The following is a 26,867-nucleotide window of genomic DNA, read 5'->3' on the forward strand; positions in this document are numbered from 1 at the left end:
GCCGCAGGCACATGACAATATTTGTTTTCATAAAAATCCGTGATGCATTGAGGCCGCGATAGGTGAACCGCGAAGTAACGAGGGATTACTGTATGTGTATCTCTTCGGCATCACAGTCTCCAAAGACCAAAGATTTCTTAAGTCTGGAGGTTAGGTCTTCTTCATACAGCGTCTCCTGTGACTGGTGAGTCCAATCCGTGAGATGCAGACACGGCCGCAGATGTTACAGGTGTGGGCCGGATCCGGTGATGGTGAGGGCATGGTAGCTTGCTGCTTCCTCAACTTCCTTTTCATTTCTCTGTGTTGAGCCAGGGTGGTTTTGTCGGTCTGCAGCCCGTTTCGAAGAGCCTGTTGCCATTTGTGACGATCCTGGGCGACGTCTTCCCAGGTGGCTGGGTTGATGTTGAAGAATTTGAGGTCTTGTTTGCAGACATCCTTGTAGCGGAGCAGCGGGCGGCCTACTTGCCTTTTGCCTGATTTTAGCTCTGCATATAGGATGTCCTTTGGCATACGACCATCTTCCATCCGACAGACATGGCCCAGCCACCGGAGACGCCGTTGTTTCAGCAGGGAGAGCATAGTGGGGAGCTGTGCACTCTCCAGGACTGCACTGTCTGTGATCCCGTCCAGCCAGGTGATGCCCAGTATGCGTCTCAGGCAACGCAGATGGAAAGAGTTTAGTTGTCTTGGTTTTGTTTAGGCTGATGGTCAGGTTGAAGTCCTGACATGCTTGGCTGAACCGGCCGAGGAGAATCTGCAGGTGTTCCTTGGTGTGTGTTGCCAATGCTGCATCATCAGCAAACAACATGTCCCGAATGGTGAGTGGTCTGACCTTGGATTTTGCCCTCAGTCGGGAGAGGTTGAATAGTTTGCAGTCTGTCCAGGTGTGTAAGTAGGCTCCCTCAGTTGATGTTCCGAAGGCTTGGCGCAGGAGGAGAGAAAAGAATATCCCAAACAGAGTGGGTGCCAGTACGCATCCCTGTTTGACACCACAGCGGATGTTAAAGGGCTCAGAAGTGCACTTGTCGTACTGAACAGTACCTTTCATGTCAGTGTGGAAGGACTGGAGGATGCTGAGGAGTTTTGGAGGGCAACCTATCCGTTCCACCAGTTGGAAGAGGCCGCTCCTGCTCACCAGGTTGAAAGCCTTGGTAAGGTCATCGAAGGCCATGTAGAGAGGTTTATGTTGCTCTCTGCACTTCTCCTGCAGCTGTCTCAGGGTGAAGATCATATCCAGAGTTGATCTTCCTGATCTGAACCCTGCCTGTGACTCCGGGTGGAGCTTCTTTGCGAGGACTTGGAGTCTATTTAGTGCAACTCGAGCAAAGAGCTTACCGGTAATGCTGAGTAGGGAGATACCATGGTAGTTGTTACGGTCACTCCTGTCTCTCTTGTTTTTGTACAAGGTGATGATGTTAGCATCTCTCATGTCCTGTGGGGCAGAGCCTTCTTTCCAGCACAGGCATAACAGCCTGTGTAGTCTATGCAGAAGACCAGGCTTCCCACACTTGAGGACTTCGGCTGTTATCCCATCGGTGCCTGGAGGTTTTCCGCTGGTCAGGCTGTTAATTGCTTTGCTTAGCTCCTCAGTCGTTGGTTCCATGTCGAGCTCTTCCATAACAGGTAGATGCCCTACATGCCTGAGGGCTGCATCAGAGACACTGTCGTCTCTGGCATAGAGCTCTGAGTAGTGTTCCACTCAGTGGTCCAGCTGTTTAGAGCGGTCAACGATGGTTTCTCCCGAAGCTGATTTCAACGGGGCAATTGTGCGGGGTGATGTTCCAAGTGCCTTTTTGATGCCGTCGAACATGAGTCTGATGTTGCCTGTGTCAGCAGCTGATTGAATGTTGCTGCAGAGCTGGAGCCAATAGTCGTTGGCACAACGTCTAGAGCAGGGGTCACCAACCTTTCTTAAACCGAGAGCTACTTCCTGGGTACTGATTAAGGCAAAGGGCTACCAGTTTGACACACTTCTGAAATAGCCAATTTGTTCAAGTTGGCTTTCACTGTTATTATTGTCATTTCCAGTTCACATGTAAGTGTGATTTTAATAAGAATAGCAAAAATACAGTCAAACCTTGGTTTTTGACCACAATCCGTTCCATAAGGCGGTTCGAGAAGCGAATCGGTCGAATTCCGAATCTATTTTTCCCATTACAAATAATGGAAAAAAAAATATCCGTTTCAAGACAAAAAAAACCCCGCCTTTTTAAGCATTTTTTAATTTGGGCATATTTTTCCGATCGTGCAACTGCAGCGCACCGCCGAACGCGCAAACGTAGCGCGTCGCCCACCGCGCATCTGCACCGCGCTGGTCGCATTATTGTGACAGAGCAGTCGCTGAAATTTCGAAAATATGTTTAAAGTCCTGATGTACTTTCCAAAATTTAAGTGGACCTAAGTGCGCAGGGAGCTTAATTTTGTCTGATCGCGCAACTGCAGCGCACCGCCGAACGCGCAACAGTAGCGCGTCGCTGACCGCGCAACTGCACCGCGCAACTGCACCGCGCTGGTTGCATTATTGTGACAGAGCCGTCGCTAAAATTTAGAAAATATTTTTAAAGTCCTGATGTATTTTCCAAAATTTAAGTGGACCTCAGTGCGCAGGGAGCTTAATTTGGTCCGATCGCGCAACCGCAGCACGCCGGGCGCTCACTGTCGCATTGCTTTCTTTGGAGGCATGATTAGAGGTTAATACAATCCTCAAAGTAACGAAAATACAATAACAACGGAGTCCGTCGGCATCCGGGCCGCGCGGTCGGGTTTTTTTCGGGTCCTCCCGGCTCATCTCGCGAGGTTCAACCTCCAAATTTTATTCGACAACCAAAGCAAAAGAATCTCGAATTTTTTGTTGGAATTCCGATTTGTTCGAGAACCAGGACGTTCGAAAACCGAGCTTTGACTCTAAAATAAATAGATGCAGCTCACTGACAAGTTCCGCTATTTGAGCTAATTTTAGAACAGTCCTCCGGGCGACTCCTGCGGTCCTCACGGCCGACTTGGTGCCCGTGGGCACCGTGTTGGTGACCCCTGGTCTAGAGGCTTGTTGAAGTTTCCCCCTAGAACAGGGGTCTCAAACTCCAGTCCTCAGGGGCCGCATTCCTACATGTTTTCCAAGTTTCCCTCGTTATACCTGATTCAATTATCAGGCTCCTGCAGAACGTGAGGATGAACTGATCATTTGAATCAGGTGTATTTAACAAGGGAAACTTGGAAAACATGTAGGAATGCGGCCCCCGAGGACTGGAGTTTGAGACCCCTGCCCTAGAAGATCGGAGGGCCTGTAGAGTTTTGATGTTTGGAGCAGGGACGTGCGGTCAGAGGAGGCAACGCCTCTCCTGCCATCATGAAAAGGGGAAAAAGAAATTCTATTGTTTTTCTTATAAAGTCATTTTCCTTTAATTTCATTAGTTTTGTATCATTTTGAACCAAAATCGCTGAATTTTTATAGTTATTTTAAAACCGAAGACGGTTCGCTCGGAGGAGCCAACTTCTTGTCTAGCCTCCTCTGAAGATTGCGTAATCACACGGCTGCCTATGTTGACAGGCTATGCAGTTAGACAGAACTGCTCTCTGTCTTTATGTCCCTGTTTAAGTGTTCAAACACAGTGGCTATATTACCGTAATTTTCGGACTATAAGTCGCACCGGAGTATAAGTCGCACCAGCCATAAAATGCCCGAAAAAGTGAAAAAAAACATATATAAGTCGCTCCGGAGTATAAGTCGCATTTTGGGGGGCAATTTATTCGACAAAATCCAACACCAAGAACAGTCATGAACGAGCAACAACAGGCTAAACGATAGGTATGCTAACGTGACATAAACACAAACTAAGAGCTGAGAACGGCCCTGACGTAAAATTCAGAGTTATTCAAAAAACTATTACATAAATAACACGTTAATAAAACCATCTGTGTCACTCCAATTCATTAAATCCATCAATCGTCCTTTGTCAACAATGCGTGCGCGCCGCTGACGGCTCTTGCACTTCAAAATATTCCACAGGCCCATATAACGATATATAAATTATATATCAAATAACTATTATAAAAGCAATAATGTTATCAAACCATCTGTGCACTCTAAATCATTAAATCCATCGATCAAATTCCTCGTCCTTTGTCAACAACGCCGCGCGTGCGTGCGCCCTGACGTCAGCCTCGTCGTTATTCCACAGATCTACTATATAACTATATTGTAGCGTTAACAAAGTTCAAGGAAAGACGTGGGTTTGGTAAACGGCTCTTTATTTAACAAAACAAACTTACAGGCGTGTGGCGGCGTGGACTTCCAGCCCCGGAAATGGAAGAGAGCTCCATAGAATAGGACCGGGCGTGCGTAAAAGCCATGACTGAGCCCCATCCACCGTCCCCGGACAGCCACCCGGCCGAGCGCCGGCCCTCGACTTCCATCCACGGAGGTGAAAGACAGCTCGGTAGAGGACCGGGCGTGCGTAAAAGCATTGTCCGAGCCCCATCCACCGTCCCTGGACAGCCACCCGGCCGAGCGCCGGCCCCCGACTTCAATCCACGGAAGTGAAAGAGAGCTCCGTCGAGTCAATCTTTGTCCTTCATGTAAACAACGGCGCGTCGCGCTGCTGACGCTGCTGACGCTGCTGACGCTGCTGACGTTGCGCTGCTGACGTCGCGCTGCTGACGTCGCGCTGCTGACGTCACTTGAAATTCAAATTACAGTAATCCCTTGCTACATTGCGGTTCGTTTATCGCGGGTTTTTTTTTGGAAAATTTTTGAAAAAAAACACATATAAGTCGCTCCTGAGTATAAGTCGCCCACCCACCCAAACTATGAAAAAAAACGCGACTTATAGTCCGAATATTACGGTAACTAATTTCCGCAGTTAAGCTGATTTATATAATATCTTGTGTTTTTTTGTCATCTGTCTGTAACATGACGTTTCTTTAGATGAACAAAACGGCTTTGAAAAGATACCTTACGGAGGCTACGAAAAAAGGTTCCCCAGCCTTATGGCAGGGGGTGCTAGTGATCCCGGGATGCCTCATGCGCCTACCTGTAGAATAAGTGATCTCCAGTTCAAATTTACAGTGAACAACTGAGGAGCAGTCGTCCATTTATTTCTTTTTTTTTTTTTTCTCGTTTTCACATTTTATTTTACAATGGAGGATTACATATCCAAACGATTTTCAACTATGGATTTTCGGTCGAAGCAGGAAAGGAAGAGCAACTCCGGAGTTAAAAGGTTTGATTCAGACAACAGGACTTCGGAACGGAGTTGTACGCACGATCGAAAACAAGTTTTTGATTCCATGAAGACTGCTGATATGAGATTTTAATTAAAATAGTTCAAATTAAATAATGAATCAGCCACACTTGAGCAGCGTTCCCCAACCTTTTTTGTGACACGGTTAAGTGCCGGGGGGGGGGGGTTGACGTCAGTGCCTCCCCAGTCATGAACTTCACCGCACGTCACTGGTTTGGAGTATGCTTGTAATTTGTGAGGGCGACGCGTTTTTCTTCGAGGATTGGTGCCAATGTTGTTAAATTGGCATCGAACCAGTCGTTTGGCTTTCCCTGCTTTTTGCCAAAGACTGACAGGGCCGTGCTGTGTATGGCATCCCTCAAGCCATCCCAGTACTGCTGGGCAGAGCTGGACAGGGGTGGGTCGGGGAGGGAATCCTCTAAGGCACAGAGGAAGGCTGTATCTTTGGTTGGTTCAGTTGTTTTGCTGCTGTCGATGTGGGGGACTGTACAGTCAAACCTCGGTTTTTGAACGTCCCGGTTCTCGAACAAATCGGAATTCGAACGAAAAATTCGAGATTTTTTTGCTTCGGTTATCGAACAAAAATTCGGAGGCCGAACCTCGCGAGAAGAGCCGAGAGGACCTGAGAAAACTCGACCGCGCGGCCTGGATGCCGACTGACTCCGTTCGTTGTTATTGTATTTTCGCTACTTTGAGGATTGTAATAACCCTTAATCATGCCTCCAAAGAAAGCAAGTGGGAGGAGTAAAGCCATCCTAAAACACAAAGACGCTCTTAAAGCAATGCGACAGTGAGCGCCCGGCGCGCTGCGGTTGCGCGATCGGACCAAATTAAGCTCCCTGCGCACTGAGGTCCACTTAAATTTTGTAAAGTACATCAGGACTTTAAAAATATTTTCTAAATTTTAGCGACGGCTCTGTCACAATAATGTGACCAGCGCGGTGCAGTTGCGCAGTCGGCGGCGCGCTACCTTTGCGCGTTCGGCGGTGCGCTGTAGTTGCGCGATCGGACAAAATTAAGCTCCCTGCGCACTTAGGTCTACTTAAATTTTGGAAAGTACATCAGGACTTTAAAAATATTTTCTAAATTTCAGCGACGGCTCTGTCACAATAATGCGACCAGCGCAGTGCAGTTGCGCGGTCGGCGACGCGCTACGGTTGCGCGTCCGGCGGTGTGCTGCAGTTGCGCGATCGGACAAAAATGCGCAAATGAAAAAATGCTTTAAAAAGGCTGGGTTTTTTTGTCTCGGAACGGATTACATTTTTTTCCATTATTTGTAATGGCAAAAATAGATTCGGAATTCGACCGATTCGCTTCTCGAACCGCCTTCTGGAACGGATTGTGGTCAAAAACCGAGATTTGACTGTATATCACTTTCACAACAGCTACTACACAACTCAAATACTGAATTGGACATTAAAAATTAATGCCGAACTCCAGCACGCCCGTGACCCCCGTGGGGACAAGCAGTATAGATAATGGATGGATGGATAATTATATGCATTTTGGAGTCAATTATTTTTAAATATGCTCAATTTCTTGATGGTAAAAAAAACTGTTTGCAACCATTAAAACTGAACTGAACGTCTATTGGATGACTTTGTGAAAGTTTGCAACCTTGAATAAACCCTGACAAAGAAAAAAAAAAAATCAATATTCACTACATTTGCAAACATTCGCAAATTTCGTTCCTGCGTGGGATACGAGCTTAAGGCTAAGGTCAAGGCCGGGTCCAACATAGATTGGTTTCCCTCTGACCTGTCACTCAATCCGCACTCAATACATTGAAATCATGTTGTTGTACTGTTGTCATTTCACCTAAAAATTCTTTTAGCTTACCTCATTTGCAGTCTTCGGCGATCGAATAAGGATCAGTCTGTGTTTCCTCATTAATCGGCTTTTTAATTCATGACATTTATCATAGTTTTGTAGGTCAAGACTTTCAATGCAGTTTGTGAGGTCCTGTAACACAAAGCATGTATTATTCATCAATTCAATTTTACCAATAAAATCCAGAGAGTGTGGGGAAATCTACAGTATTTTGTATTGCTATTTTGGCCATATTAATTTTAAATAATTTTGATAATACATCAAACTTAACACCGACATCACTACATCTAACCTGACATAGTATACGGCCGCCCTAGCTAATTCTATGGGCCTTAATTTTGTTTTGGGTGCAAGTCTAGCACAGAGCAGTCTGTGCGCATGGGTGAAGTTCTTTCTTTTGGTATTTTGCTAGACGTTGTGCTGGTAGAATTCAGCGAAACGGGGTGTTTGCGCCTTTGTGGAATAGAAGTACACTTTTCCGAGCCAATTCGCACCGTGTCCCTCATTTGCATCAAAATCACTGCGGTCGATGCACAAATCTATGTCCTGACATTGCGAAACCAAAAGAATCACTATTTGAGGATTGTAGCCACAGCCCCAGCAGGTTTGGCTTGGAAACGCAGAGCACTAACCGCTGAGGTCGAAGTTGGAAAGTACAACAGAGGTTTGTATGATTGGCATCTGTTAAACATTTTCATATTTGGACCTCTCAGCAAGAACATGCACATTAATCTATTCAAGATCATTAAGATTAACATTAACATTACTTACTTACTAGTGGTATATCACTTCACGTGTTATTTTCACACTGAACCGCATGAGGGCGCTCTAGGCCTGTGGTAAAATTGGAACTGCATTTGACGATGAGTCTGAATACATCCACTGATTTCCGGAGTCAGCGGAGTTGTTTATAAGTGACACAGAGGACGAAGATTTCGATGGATTTAATGATTTGGAGTGACACAGATGATTCAATAAACTTTTTAATTCATAGTTATTTGATATGTAGTTTATATATAGTTATATCAGCCTGTGGAATAATTGGAACCGCAACTGACGATGAGTCTGACGTCTACTTCCGGAGTCAGCAGTGGCGTTTTTTATAAGTGACACAGAGGACAAAGATTAGGAGGCGGCAACCGGCCATGCACACCAACCAATGCAGAAGGAGTTGGGACACGTGACAATATCACGTTTGTTCTTTTATTTACTGTAATGGTACAATATATGCACAGAACAGTGTGGGAATGGTTATTAAGAGAATAAGAAAGGTTTATGTAGCTGTAAAAGTTTTGGGAAGGATTTAAAAAGCTTTAATATTCATGAGATTCATGCGCAACCGTGACTCACTTTGGTTTCGCTTTGCATGATGTCCCCCCGGGTTAGCGTAGTGTGGTAATTCTGAGGTTGGGCACTTTGCATTGCTTGGTCAGGCAAACCACACTTTTAATTGACTTACAATACACCCATGCTCTCTAGCGCCCATCAAGAAACACTATGTGTTGGAAATATCAATACATTGGTATTTAAATTTCTACATAATGCATATATCGTTCCTACTTTGCAGATTTTAATTTTCCACAGGTGGTTCTGCCCAAACTGTTAGGGTCTGGGAGCCTTCTCCTCTTTTTCCACAGGTGGCGTCCGTTAGCAGGGTGGCTGAGGATCCACAGGTGTTGCCGATTGAAGCTTATTAAGGTGAAGCTTTTAAGGAGCTTGCTGCCAGCAACTCCTCGCCTGAGTGTTGCCCATGTGGTTGCCTCCAAGGCTTTGGATTTGTGCGCTGATCTGCCCTGCTTGCTTTCCGCCACTTCACCTGGCACTCTGTTTGCCCTCCGCCAAGTTCCTATCGAGCCATCTGATAAACTCTGTTGCTGTCTTCCAGCTCCTGGATCCACCCTGCTGACCTCCCGGCAGAATCCACTCCTCTCTGGTGGTACTTTGCTCTCTCCACCTTCTGAAGGATCAGTTCTGTTGCTCCTGTCCCGGACCCTCAGCTCTGCTATTCATCCCCCTTTCAATAAACACTTTAAAATCTCCTCAGACTCCTGAGTGTGTTCTGCATGTGGGCCAAATCAGTCGCCAAAACCATGACACAAACGAGGGATCACCGTATTTATTAAGATATGCAGCAAATATTGACTACAATTTGGAGTTACACTATTAACCTATCAAAACCATTTTCAATTTGCCTATACAGTAGATACTTATAATTTTCTTGATGTAGGTATTAAATGTAAGAGATTTTCTATATAGACTATATGTTCTCATAAAATTTTATTGAATACTTATTTGTATCATATATCAAACATTTTACATTGTAGATACAAAACGTATGTGGAACATGAGTTTGAAAATCCCTATATGATTTATGGGTTACGTGGCTCAGTGGTAGAACAGTCATCCAGTCACCGGAGGGGTTGGCTGGTTGCCTGAGTCATGGTTCATTGTGTCCTTGGGCAAGACAGTTTACCCACCTTGGCTGAAGTGCTACTCACATTGGTGTATGAATATTTGGTGGTGCTCGGAAAAACCATAGTCGCACATTGGCAGCCATGCTGTCAGCCTGCCCCAGAGCAGCTATGGCTACTTACGTAGCTTACCACCACCAATGGGTGAATGGGTGAGCGTATGAATAATGTGAGCCCTTTGAGTACAGGCTTCTATAGAAAAGCGCAATATAAATCCAACGCATTATTATCACTTTTAGTATGAAAGGGGCCATAATCGCTCTGATATTGTAAAAGACATATTAAAAAGCTAATCCTACTCTATTTATGCAAGGACAATATGATACTTTCCACATAGTATATAAACCATACAAGGGAATGACAACATACTGTACCTCATTTTGATATACAGCAATAGCAGTCTTGTCAACATGGATGTAGCTGTCTTTATAGCTAGCCAGCAGTCTGCAAGGAGCCTTTTTAACCCACCCGGCCTTACCAAGGAATTCAGGGTTGTTAGACGGAGCTTGGTGATCATGTGTAGCCTTCAATGATAAAAAATGCTCAATGTTATATATACAAATGTTTCAGAGGCGTAGCCAAGCCGGGGCGAGCCGGGGCGGCGCCCCGGTTAGGACTCCCTGCGCCCCGGTTGAAAAAAATCGAGCTTTTTCGATTCTTCATTTTCATGCCGTTTTTTTCTTTCGGTCTTGCGCGAATGTGCTTGCGCTATTCTATGTGCGCGATGTTATCCATTCACCGTTTGCCTCCCGGACCCGGATGTTGTTTTAGCGATCAGCGAACGGCGTGGGTGATGTTCGATTTTTTTTCCTGTGGGCGTGCGCCCCTACTGGAAAAATTCCTGGCTACGCCTCTGAAATGTTTCATTAAAATGCACACATAGTATTGTATCTTTTATGTGGATACCAAACATAAACAGCTCTGTTAAGCGGCAAATATAAAAAAATAAAATACCTAAGGTCACTTGCATACCTAAACCACACATATTATTTACCGTAAATTCTGGACTATAAGACGCACCTGATTATAGGCCACACCAGCTATAATTAGGGGGAACTCTTGTTTTGTTCACATATAAGACGCACCAGACTATAAATCGCAGGTGTTTTAATGTTTATTTATCATTTGTAAGAGAATATACACAAGATGGTTCTTTGGGGACGCATACCTTTTATTAACATAATGTATATTGACAGAGATGAAGAAGCTCTGTAAACTTGCAAACATACAAACATGCATAAATCTCCGCGATGTCCTTAATATACTTAATGTGCAGGGAACACTAGCAACACACAACTAATAATAAAATTGGACCACTTACAGGGGTAAAGTTTGCCATGCGATACGAGCTACACCTAAAGCTCTGGAGAAGACATGACCCGGGGGAAAAAAAATACTGAAAAGGTTCATGCGACAAGATGTCATCAACAATAGCCCAGTGGCCTCTAGTGGCCAGAGAAAACCTCTACAAGAGATGCTGCAGCTCTATTTCCTTTGTTAAGAGCCAAAACGACTGCCTTTAACTTAAAAGCTGCATCATATGCATTTTTTTGTCCCCTCTAATGAGGGTTTGTGTATAAAAGCTTCCTTACTCCAGTAATGTCCGTCTTGATCTCGTACTGTCTCTTGTTCGTGTCAATTGTGCGGCATTATTTGCCTGGCGGACGGACATGTGATCAACACACTACTCTTCTCCCAGTGACCGTGTGTCTGGTCACATATCTCTCCATTGAGCAAAGCAGTGCTGCACAACAGCTGTCCAGTACCTTTTTACTAATGAGTGTATTAGACATCACAAAAAATCCATAGATATGCCGCACCAGACTACAAGCTGCAGGGTTCAAAGCTTGTGCAAAAATTGGCTGCTTATAGTCTGTAAAATACGGTATACATGTAATAATAATTGAAGAAATTAGGTCGAAATACAAAAAGTCCTGCCTAGTTACAAAAACAGATATGCTCAAACCTCATTGAATAAAGTACATAAGCAGACAAGTATATTCACATATTAAATCAATAAAAGAAACATTTTAAGCATATAATTATACCTTCACGCCAAATCAATAAAGAAGACATAACTAGACGTTTTTGATAGGTGGTAATGACAAAACGTTTTTATAACTATGATCTGATTTGTATTTCTGTGCACTTTGAAATAACAAATGTTTTTTGATATATTGCCTGAATACCTTAATGACCCTTAAGGCAGTGGTTCTCAAAGTTTTTTCAGTGATGTACCCACTTTCAAATATTTTTTCAGCCAAGTACCCCCTGACCAGCGCAACACATTTCTGCTCGAAAAGAAAGAGGTACAGGATTGTCCCATCAGTGTTTGATTTGTGAAAGTTAAACAACTTGTAGCAATGTACCTGACAGACACATTTATGTTTCAAACATTGCATATAGAAACAAAAACGATAAACAGTAAACAGTGACCACCAAGAAGGCATAAACCCTTTCAAAACTCAAATACTGTATGCAGAACACTGCTAATTTATATTAATCTTTCTTGTAATAATCTCTTGCAAGGAAATAAAAATACACATAACTAAAAATGTGTTCACAAAAATAAATTAACTTAATTATAAATAATGAATATCTTTACAAAATAAATTGATAACTTAATAATAAAGATTTGCTCATAAAAAATAATCAACTTAACCTCTTTTGGGATAAAAAACAACCTTTTTTTTCTCCTAAAATTGAATTGTTGCATTGAACATTTGATTTAGATTTGACAAGCATTGAACAAGCATTGAACAGTCTTGAAGCTTGAATGAGTCTTTTGCACACTACATTTTAGTGAGAAACATGGAGCTATGCTGAACGTTTTTTTGGCTTTAGCTACTAGCAAAGAAACCGCATAAGAAGCCTTCAGGGCTTTGGCTGATGTAGTGGAGGCTTTTCGCATTGTGTCTTGGGATGACTTGAAGTCAGAAAGTTTCCTCCTGAAGAACTCCGGTGGCTTACCAACATGGTATCCGTGTTTTGTGATGAGATGCCGCTGGAGATGTGCCGGCTTCATGCTAGCGTTGGCTAATTTCTCCCCCCGAAAAAAGCACAGCGCTTTGGGTGGGTTACAACTTGTGGACGTAGATCCCATCAAACAGTAGTCTTTCATTTACTGTCGGTACTTCGTCGGCTCTGGTTTTGCCTTCATTTTTACTTGTTTCTCAGTGTTTTCAATAGCAGCATCGCTGCTACGCTTTAGCCACATCTCCATGTTACAGTGCGTCGTCAAGGCAACCGCAGGTGACTGCTATTGGTTTGTGGAGAGTCCGTTTATTAAGGATTAAAATTGAATACTGAATATAAAACATACATTTGTATTTCATCAAACTTTTTATAACTAATTCTCAAGACAATCAGGCTTACTGTTTTTTTTTTGTTTTTTTTTAATACCGGTATATATTTTTGTAATATCTCACGTACCCCCTGGAGTACCTCCACGTACCCCCAGGGGTACGCGTACCCCCATTTGAGAACCACTGCCTTAAGGAACTGTTTAATGCATGCCTGATGTTTTTCTCAATCACGGACACTGTCAAAGTCGTCTAAAAAATGTTCAGTACTTGATTATATCTTGTGTTTTCATTAATGCTGGATGTGATGTCATATGTCGCCTAATGCTAGACGCCAGTTTTGGATTACTACTGAATGTTCTGGACAGAGGGAAATGTTTTGCCTAACAATGAAAAGATGTGTGTCAAAAGATAGTGTCAAAAGAACAAACAAACAAATGCATGGTAAGTGGTGAGTAAGAACTTTGCATAGTCAGGGAACATTAATAAATTGATAATGTCACACCCAAAAGTTCACATAATTCCGTACAAAATGATAAAATTGAAAGGATAATGAATGGTGAATAGTTTACAGGAAGGACACTTGGAGATAAGACTGGTAGAGGTGCCAGAGGAAGAGCAAAACAACCAAGAACCCGGCCAAAGGTGATCGCCAAGGCCGAAAGACGGGATGGAAATCAACAGCCCCTACACACACCGAATCGCCCATAATCATCACCCACCCCCACGGAACCAGCTCTGTATTGTATTTTTCCTGAAAACAGAGAATTAACAAGAATTGTGATTGAACTCAACCAACCTGTGTATGTCTAAATTTTGTTTCGGTGTCTTAGCCTTTTCCTAAAACTGAAGAAATAAAACGAGCACGGAGTGAGTAAATTGGATAACAGGTGATTGGCTATGGCTTTTGCCGTGAGGCACGGATAGCGCGCTTCCCAAATTGTGGACCAAATCCAACATAATGTAGTTTGTTTTGTGATGTGGTGTTTGTGATGTTTGTTATGTGACATGATGTTTATGTGATGTGATGTTTATGTTGTGATGTTTGTTATGTGATGTTTAAGTGTTGCGATGTTTACGTGGTCACGTTTACATGATGTGGTGGTGTTTATGTGAATGCAGTTTTTGTGATTTGATGTTTATGTTATGGGATGTGATCATTTGTGATGTGATGTTTTTGTTAATGTGATGTGATGTTATTCATCTTCCAAAGCACTTATCCTCACGAGGATTGCATGCGTGTCTTTTGGGCAGTAGTCCGGGTAGACCCTGAGCTGGTTGCCAGCCAATCGCAGGGTATACATGGACAAACACCCATCAACACTCACAATCACACATACACGCAATTTGGAGTGGTCAATCAGCCTTTCATTTCATGCATGTTTTTGGAATGTGGGAGGTAACCCGCACAAACACAGGGTAAAACATGCAAACTCCACACAGGAATGCCGTAGTAGTAGTAGTACTAGTAATAGCAGTAGTAGCAGTCGTCGTGCTTGTATTAGTAGTAGTTGTAGTAGTAGTAGTAGTAGCAGTACTAGTAGTAATAGTAGTATTCGTCGGACTTGTAGTAGTAGTACTTGTGGTAATTGTAGTACTTGTAGTCTTACTAATAGTATTTGTAAGAGTAGTAGTAGTACTTGTGGTAATTGTAGTACTTATAGTATTACTAGTAGTACTTGTAGAAGTAGTACTTGTAGTAGTAAGTACTTCTAGTAGTAGTACTTGTAGTAGTAGTAGCACATGTAGTAAAAGTAGTAGTAGTAGTAGTATTTCTAGTAGTAGTGAAGGAATGGGGTCGAAATAAAAAAAGTCCTGCCTAGCTACAAAAACAGATATGCTCAAACCTCATTGAATAAAGTACATAAGCAGACAAGTATATTCATATAATAAATCAATAAAAGAAACATTTTAAGCATGTAATTATACCTACACACCAAATCAATAAAGAAGACATAACCAGACATTTTTGATAGGTGGTAATGACAAACGTTTTTATAACTTTATGATCTGATATGTATTTCTGAGCACTTTGAAATAACAAATGTTTTTTGATATATTGCCTGAATAGCTTAATGACCCTTAAGGAACTGTTTAATGCATGCCTGATGATTTTCTAAATCACGGACACTGCCAAAGTCGTCTAAAAATGTTCAGTACTTGATTATATCTTATGTTTTGACTAATGCTAGACGCCAGTTTTCGATTACTACTGAACGTTCTGGACAGAGGGAAATATTTTGCCTAACAAAGAAAAGATATGGTTGGAAGAATGATTAAACTAAGAATATGATGACGTAAGCAAGTACATGGAGTATCAAAAGAACAAACAAACAAAAACATGGTAAGTGGTGAGTACAAACTGCATAGTCAGGGAACATTAATAAATTGATGATGTCACAGCCAAAAGCTCACATAATTCCGTACAAAATGACAAAATTGAAAGAATGATGAATGGGCGGTGTGCGACAGTGGGCGAAGTGGATGTATGTGCAAGAATGGTTTACAGTGGTCCCCAAACTACGGCCCGCGGGCCGTATACGGCCCCCGTCCGCATTAGACCCGGCCCCCTGAACAATACCAGAGACGGAAGAAAATGCTAAACAATACCAGACCCCCTGAACAATACCAGAGATGGGAAAAAAATGCTAAACAATACCAGAGACGGAGAAAAAAATGCTACTACGACCTCACTTTGCCCCAGCATGATTTTACCCTTATGGCCACCCATAACCCAGTCATAGAACGTGAAAGAACGGAATAATGGCAAAAAGGTTGGGTAAGAGAAAAATTGATTCCGAATGCAGGGTATTTAACCCGCAGTGGACACACTTTTTTTTTTTTGTTCAATTCAAAGAAAAGACTGCTTGTCTCATCTGTCAAGAGATGGTGGCGGTATTCAAGGAATACAACCTGCGCCGACATTATGAATCCCGTCACAAAGACAAGTACGCCAGCTTGCAAGGCCAAATGCGAGCAGAAAAGTTCTGAAAGGGGGATCCTGAAAGGGGGATCCTTCCATCTGTGGTCCCTTCTCAAGGTTTCTCATTTTTCCCCCTGGTAGGGTTTTTTTTTGTTTTTCCTTGCCCTTTTGGGAGCTTAAGATCAGGGGATGCTTTGAGAATAATTGTCAATTGTTTGTCTATGTGAAGCCCTTTGAGACTGCTTGTGATTTAGGGCTGTACAAATAAGCTTGACTTGACACCGCGGAGCTTCTTATTTTTATTCGTGGAGTTACCGCAAACTTTGAGATGTGCGAGGAGCTGGCATCCCTACAAAGCCTGAAAGGCACTACGATTTTCGCCAAAGTATGTAAAACCATGCAACAGTTGGATCTGGACTGGGCAAAGGTTGCCAGCATCACGACTGTCGGGGCCCCAAGTATGGTGGGCGCGTCTCGGGGTTTAATAGGACGCATGAGCCGGGAGATGGAAGAATGGGGTCTCAAGCGAAGTTGAACTTTTACCTAGGATTGTGCACGGCACAGCATAACTTTCTTTCTGTTAAGAACCCACTGAGGGTTATTTGATTCTTTATCGAGTTCATAAATAGTGTTATTGGCCTATATATTTTCCGCGTTATTTTATTCTGTGAAGAACCCAGAGTGGGCTATTTGATCTCAGAAAGGGTTATTAATATTTGGATATGTGTGGTGCGCTGGAGTGTCAGCATGTTTTCTGGAAAACACTAAATGATTACATTTAGGGACACCTGTGATTGTCACACTTTTTCTGTTAGAAACTGACCCGGCCCCCCATCAGAGAAGGGAAAAGTTATGTGGCCCTCATTGGAAAAAGTTTGGGGACCCCTGGTTTACAGGAAGGACACTTGGAGATAAAACCGGTAGAGGTGCCAGAGGAAGAGCGGCAGGAGGAAAAACAACCAAGAACCCGGCCAAAGGTGATCGCAAAGGCCGAAAGACGGGATGGAAGACAACAGCCCCTACACACACCGAATCGCCCAAAATCAGCACCCACCCCCATGGAATCAAACTCTCCTGCGAACTTGCCACACCCCCTGACTCATCACCCATCAAACTCGGCCCACACTGGCATATGCAACTGAATATAAGCTGACCAAAGAACCTTGAACGTTGCCTTTTCTGAATGGAGACTTTCTGCTCTTGAGCATGGTCGCACCAAAGGCCCAGCGCTGTATTGTACCTTCCTGAAAACAGAGCTTTCTTAACAAGAATTGTGATTGAACTCAACCAACCTGTGTAAGTCTAAATTTTGTTTCGGTGTCTTAGCCTGAAGACTGAAGAAATAAAACGAGCACGCGGTGAGTAAATTGGATAACAGGTCATTGGCTACGGCAGTGGCTCTTAACCTTTTTCCTTGTTCGCACCCCATTCAATCACCAACCAGTTCTCGCACTCCTAACCCTAACCCTAAATAATTATTATAATAATAATTGGTTTACTTTACAGCTATAAAGTAAGGCTTAATTAGCATTACCCCTAATGCCAATTAACACAATGACTTCTTGATTTCCAGAATTTTTCACTTTTTTCGGTTACCCGACCATTATCCCCGAAAAATTGTAAATTTCCCCCAGGTTATCCTCGCACCCCCTAGGAAGCCTTCTCGCACCCCTAGGGTTAAGAACCACTGGGTTATGGCTTTTGCAGTGAGCCGCGGATAGCGCGCTTCCCAAATTGTGGACCAAATATCCAACAATACATATATACGTATATATATATATATATACATATATATATATATATATATATATATATATATATATATATATATATATACATTTTTTGTGGGTAGATCTTTGTGACTTGGTCATTTCAAAAGTAGCTCGCGAGCTGAAAAGGTTTGGGCACCCCTGCTGTACATGGAAGTAAACAATCTAAATAACCACTCCCCGATCTCAATCCTTCCTCAGTGCTCAAAAATGGGAATTTTTTTTTAAAGACGAGAGGTGTACTACAGAGAAATAACTGCAGCCTTGTGTCTGTCTTCTGACTAGTATCAAACAATGCTTTTACCGTTATTACCAAACCGATTTTTTAATAAATTTTTTTATGGGGTGGCAGACATTGGGACCATACCTTTCACCCAGCATGGATTTGGGGCGTGTCTTCACAAATCAGCGACACACCCATTCCGCTGGACGCTCTTCCGCCACAGCCGCCTCCTCCATCACAGTCATCTGCCAGGGGCGCTGTGTGCTTGTTAGTGCCAGTGACAGCTGCTCAGATGTCAGCTCGCAGGACGACAGCAATTCAGGCTTGCAGCACCATCAGGACAACCACAGCATGACACGGTCAGAACTGGCCCAACTCTGCCTCCCTGGCCATCAAGTCAGCACCCCCCGGGGCCCGCCTCTTGCACCTCAGCACGTGCTCCCTGTGAGAGATCCACTCTCTCGTCCTTGTCGAAACCCGCATGTGGCTGACCTCCGGCGTACCTCGCCCGTCCTTCTCGCCAGCCATGTTCCCTGTGACAGTTGGCCGTACATTGGTAGGTACTGCCTTTGAATTTCAATGTCAAGTCCGTCGCACCGCCTCTTTCATACTTGTCTACGTATCATTGTTCTCACCATTTTCCTCTTCAGCTTTTCTCCTGCGTCTTTTCTCTTCTTCGTCTTTAATGGCGGTTGGCAACCAGCTTAATAACGCCAACCAGTGTCAACTAGCGGCAGGAGGAAAGAACTGTATTTTGTTTACAATAGCCGCGTGAGTCGGGTTGGTTTCCGGGACAAAGATTTCCCGACATTTTGCGTTACAAAGGAAATATGTTGAGTAGCGATGGGGATTGATAAAATTTTTACGATTTCTATCAGGGCTGTGGACTCTGACTCGGGGACTCGGACTCGGTCGGACTCGGTCATTTTTGCCGGACTCGGTGCTGATTTTGACCGAGTCCGACAATAAAAAAAAATACGTTCATATCAACATTTGTGTTTATTTTTCGTGCGTATTTGCTTCGCTTGAGTTCAATATGGTTTTTGGTCAAACGCGCATGCGCGTGAGGGGAAATCCCGCAAAGGAGGAGGGACAAACAGAGCGATTGGTTTTGCTGGCTTTTTAATGAATGGCGACTGTGACTACGGGGGCCCATTAGGTCCAGAAAAGCTGACAAGACGCTTGCCAAAATGGCAAGGAAAAAATGCACAGCTAAACGAATATATGACGATGAACACAGGACGTTTTTAACTGAGTTAAAGTTGTTTTTTGTTGAACGCTATTGTAAATGATGTAAGTTTGTGCATGAAGCGTTCGCTGATTCCAGTGGATGGCGCTCTTGCTATCGATGTAGGTTTACACTAATTATTTTGATTTATTTTGTTTGTACATTGTTTAAGTTGTGTACATTGTTTATGGCACTATTATCTCCATATTAGTAAATATATTCTATTTTTTGTAGAGAATTAGTCTAAAATTTGGGGTTTTACGTCACGTGAGTTTTGGCTCGAACTTCCGGTTCCCGTCCTGTAGCGATCAGTACAAGTGTATGGCGGACTCCGACGCTGGTGTTTAAATCCATATAAAGACTCATCTTTCAAGAAGATTAACCCCAGCCCTAGCCACAAGCAGGCAAAGTGGTGTGTTCGTTACTCTTTATTCGTGTGTAATGTGTTTATTTGTGTAAGATGTATGTATGTACGAATTAATGGTTTTGTTGTTTCTATTTCTGTTAGTTCTAAGGTGATATTTTTGGCGAAGATCATTAAAATCATCTGTAAAAGGAACTCTAGTCTTCCCTTTGTGACTGAGGCTGGCATAGCTATGGCAAGCCATTCTGCCTGATATGTTGGACGTCATTGGCGCATTTAAAAGCTAAAATGGTCAGCGCCACTTCAGCTCACTTCATGCCAATATCGATAAGGACTTTGCAAAAGGGACTGAATTTCGCAAGCACAAGTTTGGAGACTTTGAAAAGTCAGGCAGAAAAATAGGTAGTTTTTCCAAAAAATTACGAAGCACTCCGAGACTGTCACACTTGCATTGTTTCAATTGGCTTGGAACATTGCACGGGCTAAAAAGCCATACAATAAAGTGGAGTTCGTTAAAATATGCCTCAGTGACGTTATTGAATTTTATTTTCATCATGCTGCTGAGAATGCGCGTAGGAATACTGTCCACAGCCCTGCTTGCTTGTTATGAAGACAAATTTAGTTGTTGCGTGCGCGCCCGCGCCTGCCTGCCTGCGTGCGTGCACGTACAAGACCCACAATGCCCCGCGCGCAGCCAAGATGAAAGAACCCGGGAGAGAACAATGTTTTGCCTCTAGATTTGGGGGGGAAACGGAGCGTAAGTTACGATCAATGCGGCCACGTTGAGTTGCACTTAGGCTAATGTTTACATTATGTACCAATGTCAAGGACGATTATGTCACCCAGCTTATATCATTGATGTGTTTCGATAGTTGTGGGGTCGTCACTAATTATTTGTGTTTAGATAAATGTCTGAGCTATAATGGTGTAATTAATGATTAAAACTTGAAAGTATCTGTTTATTGTATTCGTTTATATGTTTAATAAAGACAAAGCCATCACAAAACTGTTGTAATTATTTAGATCTAAATTAGCCTTGAATAAAGACTAAGCAGTCACATGAATTAACAGAAAAAAATGGACAGCCGGACTCAGATTCGGACTCGTGGTCAAGAAGTCGGACTCGGTGCAAAAATCCGACCGAGTCCACAGCCCTGACTATTCCATTTTCAATTCCTTATAACGATTCAATTCTTTATCGATTCTCATTTGGGGAAATAAGAGGCTCAAATGATTATGATTTTTTTTTTATATATTACCACTTTGTGAAATATTCAGTTATGAGGAAAGAATGCAAACATTCTCCTATAATAGAAATCATCACCTACTGAAATCATTGGCTTCTTCAGTGGCAAATTGGTGCAAGCCTTTAACGACACACTGTCACTGCACAGTGACATTCCTTAGTCCTTTCCCTAGACATTTTGCTCCTCCCTGCCTCCCTGTGAACGCGAGAAGTACAATACTGCTGGCAACTGAACCAGTCCGACGGTGTCATCTAAAATTAAACATGAGACGCGATTTGCATGACAGATTTTACAATCATAGAAATACAGCTAGCATGAAAGGCAGTGTTAGTTACCTGCAGTAAAACTGCACGCCGGGCTCGGGTCCATTTTGCTGCTGGTGCTAGGTTGTTGACAGTCCCTTCGCAGAGGATCAAACACGCGACATTCTGTTAAACTAATGGCATGCTTTTGCATATTAGAGGTATTTCCTCCCTTTGTTGAAATTTCAGCTTTGCAAGTATTGCATGTCGGTCTATTCTCGTCCTTCTTGGCGAAATGTAGCCAAACATTAGAGCGTATCAGCCTCGCAAGTGCCATCATTGTTTCTGGCTGCGCTAACGTGCGTAGTGACATAATTCCTGCTGACTGGAATCGCTAAGGGAATTCTTAAGAAAAATAGCCAACGATTCCAAGAAATTGGTAACATGGGAACCGATTCTCAACAAGAACCGGTTCTTAATTCCCATCCCCATTATTGAGTACCGAGGCGGTTGACTTCCAGAGTTCCACTCTATGTTCTTTGTTGCGCTCTTTATTCACTTGATGGCAGTCTGTGAAAGACATGTGCTTCTTAGGTCTGCCACAATGGCATATTGCACACATGCATGTACCTGGGTGCCTATATTTTTTACACAACTATCAGGCCATTTTCTTCTTTCTCGTCAAGTCATGCCCATCTTTATCTATTTTTGCAACACATTTCCAATAAAAAGTGTCTATAAATACAGAGTCAATTTCATCTGAGCTGCTAGCAAAGTTAGCAAAACAGTATATTGTTGTCAGCCTCCGTTCCATCCCATCCTGCCTGCCCATCGTGTGAATAGTGATTGGAAGAGACATCGCGAACTTTAAGTCTTAAAGGGATGGTAAAGTAAGCCCAACATTGGCATTGTATTAAGAAAGCTATGTCAGTGCTACAATGCTAGATTTAAACATATTTTGGAACAGAAGGGCTTACTTACTTACTGACACCCAATTTTTGGGCGGAGTCTGCTTGATTAGACACCAGCCTGATTATGTCATGGAAAGAAGAAATCACAATTTCCCCATTGGAAACCATTGTAAAGACTATCGCTTAAAATGAACCAAAAAAAATTGGCATGCATAATAAATAAAATAAAAAATAAATAAAATAAATGCAGAAATTAAGGCAATGTAAAGTGTTCATTTAAGAAAAAAAATTACACACTTTTCCATTTGTTACATCAGCAAATTTTGGTGACGAAATCATGAATTGAACACTTTCATATTACCTTAATTTCTGCATTTAATTACTATACTTATTATGCATGTCTTTTTTGTATTTACATACTCCCTGCAATTTCTTTTTTGGTGGCATTAATGAGTTTTCCAACTGTGTGTGCGGTCCATGAACGCACCCCAAGTCTACGCCAGAATGCGATCAATAAGAAAAGTAAAGAAAATCAACCTAGTGACTAAAAATGGAAATTTACAAACACCAAAGTGTCAGCCGGCTCAGCCAGGAGGCTCACACTAGACTGCGTCATAACGGCTGGCGGTTGTCTTGTTGGAAAGATTGCCAGCAACAGACTTCCAGTGAGGAGGCCGACCCTTCAAGCTGAGTGTGGGCGTTTAACGAGCCTCTTTAATGCCGACATCAAACTACACGAATGTAGCCCGATAATGAGCTGACAGACGTGTCGCAGGCAAATGTAGTGTGTTGTGGCCGATTTTGAGTTGTCTTGATGTGTCACAATCTGTGTAGTGCAGGGGTCACCAACACGGTGCCCGTGGGCACCAGGTCGCCCGTGAGGACCGCATGAGTCGCCCGCGGGACTGTTCTAAAATTAGCTTAAATAGCGGCACTTGTCAGTGAGCTGCATCTATTTATTTTACAGTCAAACCTCGGTTTTCGAACGTCCTGGTTCTCGAACAAATCGGAATTCGAACAAAAAATTTGAGATTTTTTTGCTTCGGTTGTCGAACAAAATTCGGAGGTCGAACCTCGCAAGATGAGCCGAGAGGACCCGAGAAAACCTGACCGTGCGGCCCGGATGCCGACGGACTCCGTTGTTATTGTATTTTTGTTACTTTGAGGATTGTATTAACCCCTAATAATGCCTCCAAAGAAAGCAAGTGGGAGCAGTAAAGCCATCCTAAAACACAAAGACGCTCTTAAAGCAATGCGACAGAGAGCGCCCGGCGCGCTGCAGTTGTGCGATCGGACCAAATGAAGCTCCCTGCGCGCTGAGGTCCACTTAAATTTTGGATAGTACATCAGGACTTTAAAAATATTTTCTAAATTTTAGCGACGGCTCTGTCACAATAATGCGACCAGCGCGGTGCAGTTGCGCGGTGCAGTTGCGCGGTCAGCGACGCGCTACGGTTGCGCGTTCGACGGTGCGCTGCAGTTGCGCGATCGGACCAAATTAAGCTCCCTGCGCACTGAGGTCCACTTAAATTTTGGAAAGTACATCAGGACTTTAAAAATATTTTCTAAATTTTAGCGACGGCTCTGTCACAATAATGCGACCAGCGCGGTGCAGTTGCGCGGTGGGCGACGCGCTACAGCTGCGCGTTCGGCGGTGCGCTGCAGTTGCGCGATCGGACAAATATGCGCAAATGAAAAATTTTTTCAAAAAGGTGGGGTTTTTTTTGTCTTGAAATCGATAAAAAAAAAATTCCATTATCTGCAATGGGAAAAATAGATTCGGAATTCAACCGATTCGCTTCTCGAACCGCCTTCTGGAACGGATTGTGGTCAAAAACTAAGGTTTGAATGTATTTTTGCTATTCTTGTTAAAATCACACACTTACATGTGAACTGGAAATGACAATATCACATAGTGAAAGCCAAATTGAGCAAATTGGCTATTTCAGAGGTGTGTGTCAAACTGGTAGCCCTTTGCCTTAATCAGTACCCAGAAAGTAGCTCTCGGTTTAAGAAAGGTTGGTGACCCCTGGTGTAGTGTGACATAATCCACAATTGGACGGCTGGCGTCTAGGATAGTTCACGACCACGCCGACGAAAGTCTGGCATGTAAGAATCTTTGGTCGTCATGCCACATAGTAGTGCTTTGAGTGGTTCTTGGACATTGACCAATAGCAATACAGTGCGCTCCTATTTATGGCGCGAGATCGAACATATCGTACACAAACAGACAAACAAAATGGCATAAAAAAAGAACGGACAGTTGTTCTCTGATGGGCCACGATATGGAGGAAAGATTTGTGGAGCTGTGGCTGTAGTGTCCTCGGCTCATAGCTGCTTAGGGTCATTAGAGAAATGTGATGCCTGAAGTTTTTTCGGGAGAATAGACAGCCTGCATTGCCTTATATGTTTGGATACGGGTTGAATCTGTAGAAGTCGTTTCACTGTGATTAGTACCCTCTATTGGTGAAAGTTAGAAACCGACAGACTATTTCTGTTCTCTCTCTCTCTCTCGCTCTCTCTCGCTCTGCCTCTCTCTCTCTCTCTCTCTCGCTCTGCCTCTCACTGTCTGTCTCTCTCTCTTTCTCGATTTCCCTCGCTCACCCCCACCCCCTCTTTCCCTCCACCCACCCATTCCCCTACTTATTCTACAACTTTGTCCGGCCACGCTCTTTGACTTGTGAGTGACTGTGTGGATGAGGTGCTTCCGCTAAGGGGGCTAAATGCTAAGGTTTACACGCTAGTAATGTTGCTTCGTATACATTCCTTATATCGTCCATTTAAAATACTCCCTGAAAATGTGGCAAATAAAAAATTTATTGGGGTCCATGACTAAACCACCTAAAACAGAAAGTCGGGTAGGATCAAAGCGAGTAAAATCAAGATTTAGGTGTACTTTGTTCAAGCACTTTGCGCGCTTTGTCCAGGCAGTAAGGAATGTGAGTTATATCTGTTTAATAATTCCTTTTTTAAGTCCTTTTTTTAAGGAGCATTTGCGAAAGGTTGTGTTGTCTGCTGGCTGTAAGATATTTCTGTACAGTACTTGACTTCCTTTTTTGCAAAATCGGCTTCCTCAAAATGAACCCACATGAGATGCACGTTGACAGTTGCTTGCTCAACAAATTCGAGCAGAAATAAATTACTTTGACACAGTTGACTGGAATCACTTGTTTCAAGATGGGTTTTTGATTTGTTTACAAAACAAAATGACAATGAGCACTCAAAACCTAACATTAATACTAAAGTTAATTGATGTGTCTTCGATTCCTTTTCTTCCTTTTATGTGGCCAGGTCACTTCTTTTAATACTTGCATGAGATCATGCTGTGTAGTTTCAATTACATTTTTTAAAATAAATGCTTTCTTTCATAAAAAGGAACTAACATAGGAACAATATCTGTTTTTTTCTCCTGACCATTTCCAATTCAGGTAATCAAACATTTATTAAAGTTTTTAATGGTGTTAATATTTGTCAACTGTGGGCATGTGAAGCCCTTTGAGACGTTTCTGTGATTAAGGGCTATATAATAAAAGTTGACTTAAACATAGCAGAACTCATGGCAATCACTCAAGTCCAATGTAACCAACAGGATGTAAAGGACTGACATGTACGTGGGAGGTGTGAAAACAAGATAAAAACAAAACTAACAATGTTTCTCAATTTGCAACCTTCAGGCGTGAACATGCGTTGTAGTACTGTAAAGTAATTTGGTAAATTAATGGAATCTCACTTTTGCTTACTACATACCATGTATTCTGGGCTGAATGACGCTAGCTGAAACACATAAGACTGTAATTGATAGAACAATCAAAAAATAACTTACGTTTTCCATTATAAAGGTACAATCCGTTATGTGAACTGCAAATGGTTTGAAATCACTCTGCTGTTTTATCACTTTTGAGACAATGTGGGTCCTCCCTAATATTCACATTGCCAACACTTCCTGTAAATGAAAAGAAATACAGAACTGTGTCGGTCTATAAGACCATGAAGAGTACCACTTCCTCTTTTCTTCACAGACACTGCACACAGAGCTTTTTAACTTTCCAGTATACATAAGGCACAGCTCAGTAACTCCATGACACATAGACACAAAACATTCAGTAGATGATGGGACATTCAGGTGATAACAGAACAGATGTCTACCTTATAAGGTCATGTTTTTCCTTCCCTCCCCTTCTCTTCTTAGTTCCTGCTAGTGGACAGTATAAAACCTTCTGATCTGGAGTATGACGTTGTTTCATCTGCTGAAGTGCCTTGTGCATTGATCGCCATTAAACAACCCAAGATCTTGCAAATAAAGAACCAACTGTTACTTTACATCTTTGTTTTCCTTCTCAACGACGGACATCTTTAACAAAACACTATTTGGTAATAGTATCACTCCCTCCGGATAGACCACACCATAGTTTGCCACAGCAGATGTTTATTTGTTCGTCTCCGTCAAACTACAAACAGACAGAATCATATAAAACATACACTCACAAAAGCAATAAAAGAAATGTACAACAAACACACACAAACTTAGCATAACCAATATGACAAGCAACAATTTCGTACCTCGATGGCTGCACAACACCGAAAAAGTGAATGAGTCCGAATTTGCACCGAGCCCTGGAACGCAAATATGCTATCCTAACAAAATCAAGCAACTCAGTACTGTCCCAGGTGCAAATCACAATTAGTAAGAGAAACTCTGAACACAAAACATGTATACAATAATAATAATAAATCAAACAAATTAAATGACAAATATAATTTGGCAGTTAAACTCCCACCAAATCACAGCTATGGGATTTCCCTCTCAATGACAAGTGTTTTGACTATGACATTAACCTTTTTATCACTTCTGTCCTCCCCCTTTTTTTTTCTTTTCTTCTTGCCTGTACTAAATAACTGCCTAGCCTCCTAGACGAGCTTAACTGCCTCAGTATCAGATGTGACGCTCACTAACCCGTCATCTACATAAAGGTTTCGCTGGATGAATTTAACTGCATCATGGCTAAATTCCTCTTGACCTTCTGTGGCTAGATGTTTAAGACCAAAATTGGCACAGCCAGGGGAGGAAGCTACGCCAAACAAGTGGACTTGCATACGAAAGACTGATGGTGGTGACT

General features: G+C 42.7%; 1 protein-coding gene and 1 long non-coding RNA gene across 5 annotated transcripts in view; both read right to left on the reverse strand.

Moving 5' to 3' along the window:
- The window catches only part of plekho2 (pleckstrin homology domain containing, family O member 2), a 46,776-nt gene extending 20,795 nt beyond the window's left edge, over positions 1 to 25,981 (reverse strand). For 2 of the 4 annotated variants that reach the window (XM_037246684.1, XM_037246683.1), the window contains exons 1-3: positions 25,574 to 25,972; positions 9,916 to 10,065; positions 7,080 to 7,202 (exon numbers count right to left, since the gene is read on the reverse strand). In XM_037246684.1, the coding sequence (XP_037102579.1) occupies positions 7,080 to 7,202; positions 9,916 to 10,065; positions 25,574 to 25,582 (282 nt within the window). In that variant the 5' untranslated portion in view covers positions 25,583 to 25,972. Of the gene's footprint in view, positions 1 to 7,079; positions 7,203 to 9,915; positions 10,066 to 25,573 lie in introns of all 4 variants that reach the window. The other 2 variants (XM_037246682.1, XM_037246685.1) reach the window with 2 other exon arrangements.
- On the reverse strand, positions 17,869 to 20,844 carry LOC119120095. The gene is made up of 2 exons (XR_005097445.1): positions 20,679 to 20,844; positions 17,869 to 18,485 (listed from the first exon to the last, which is right to left on the reverse strand). It is a non-coding gene; the product is annotated as an uncharacterized LOC119120095 (long non-coding RNA).
- Positions 25,982 to 26,867: the final 886 nt, after the last annotated feature.

Source organism: Syngnathus acus, chromosome 3 (genome assembly GCF_901709675.1).
Source record: "Syngnathus acus chromosome 3, fSynAcu1.2, whole genome shotgun sequence".
Lineage (NCBI taxonomy): Eukaryota > Metazoa > Chordata > Actinopteri > Syngnathiformes > Syngnathidae > Syngnathus > Syngnathus acus.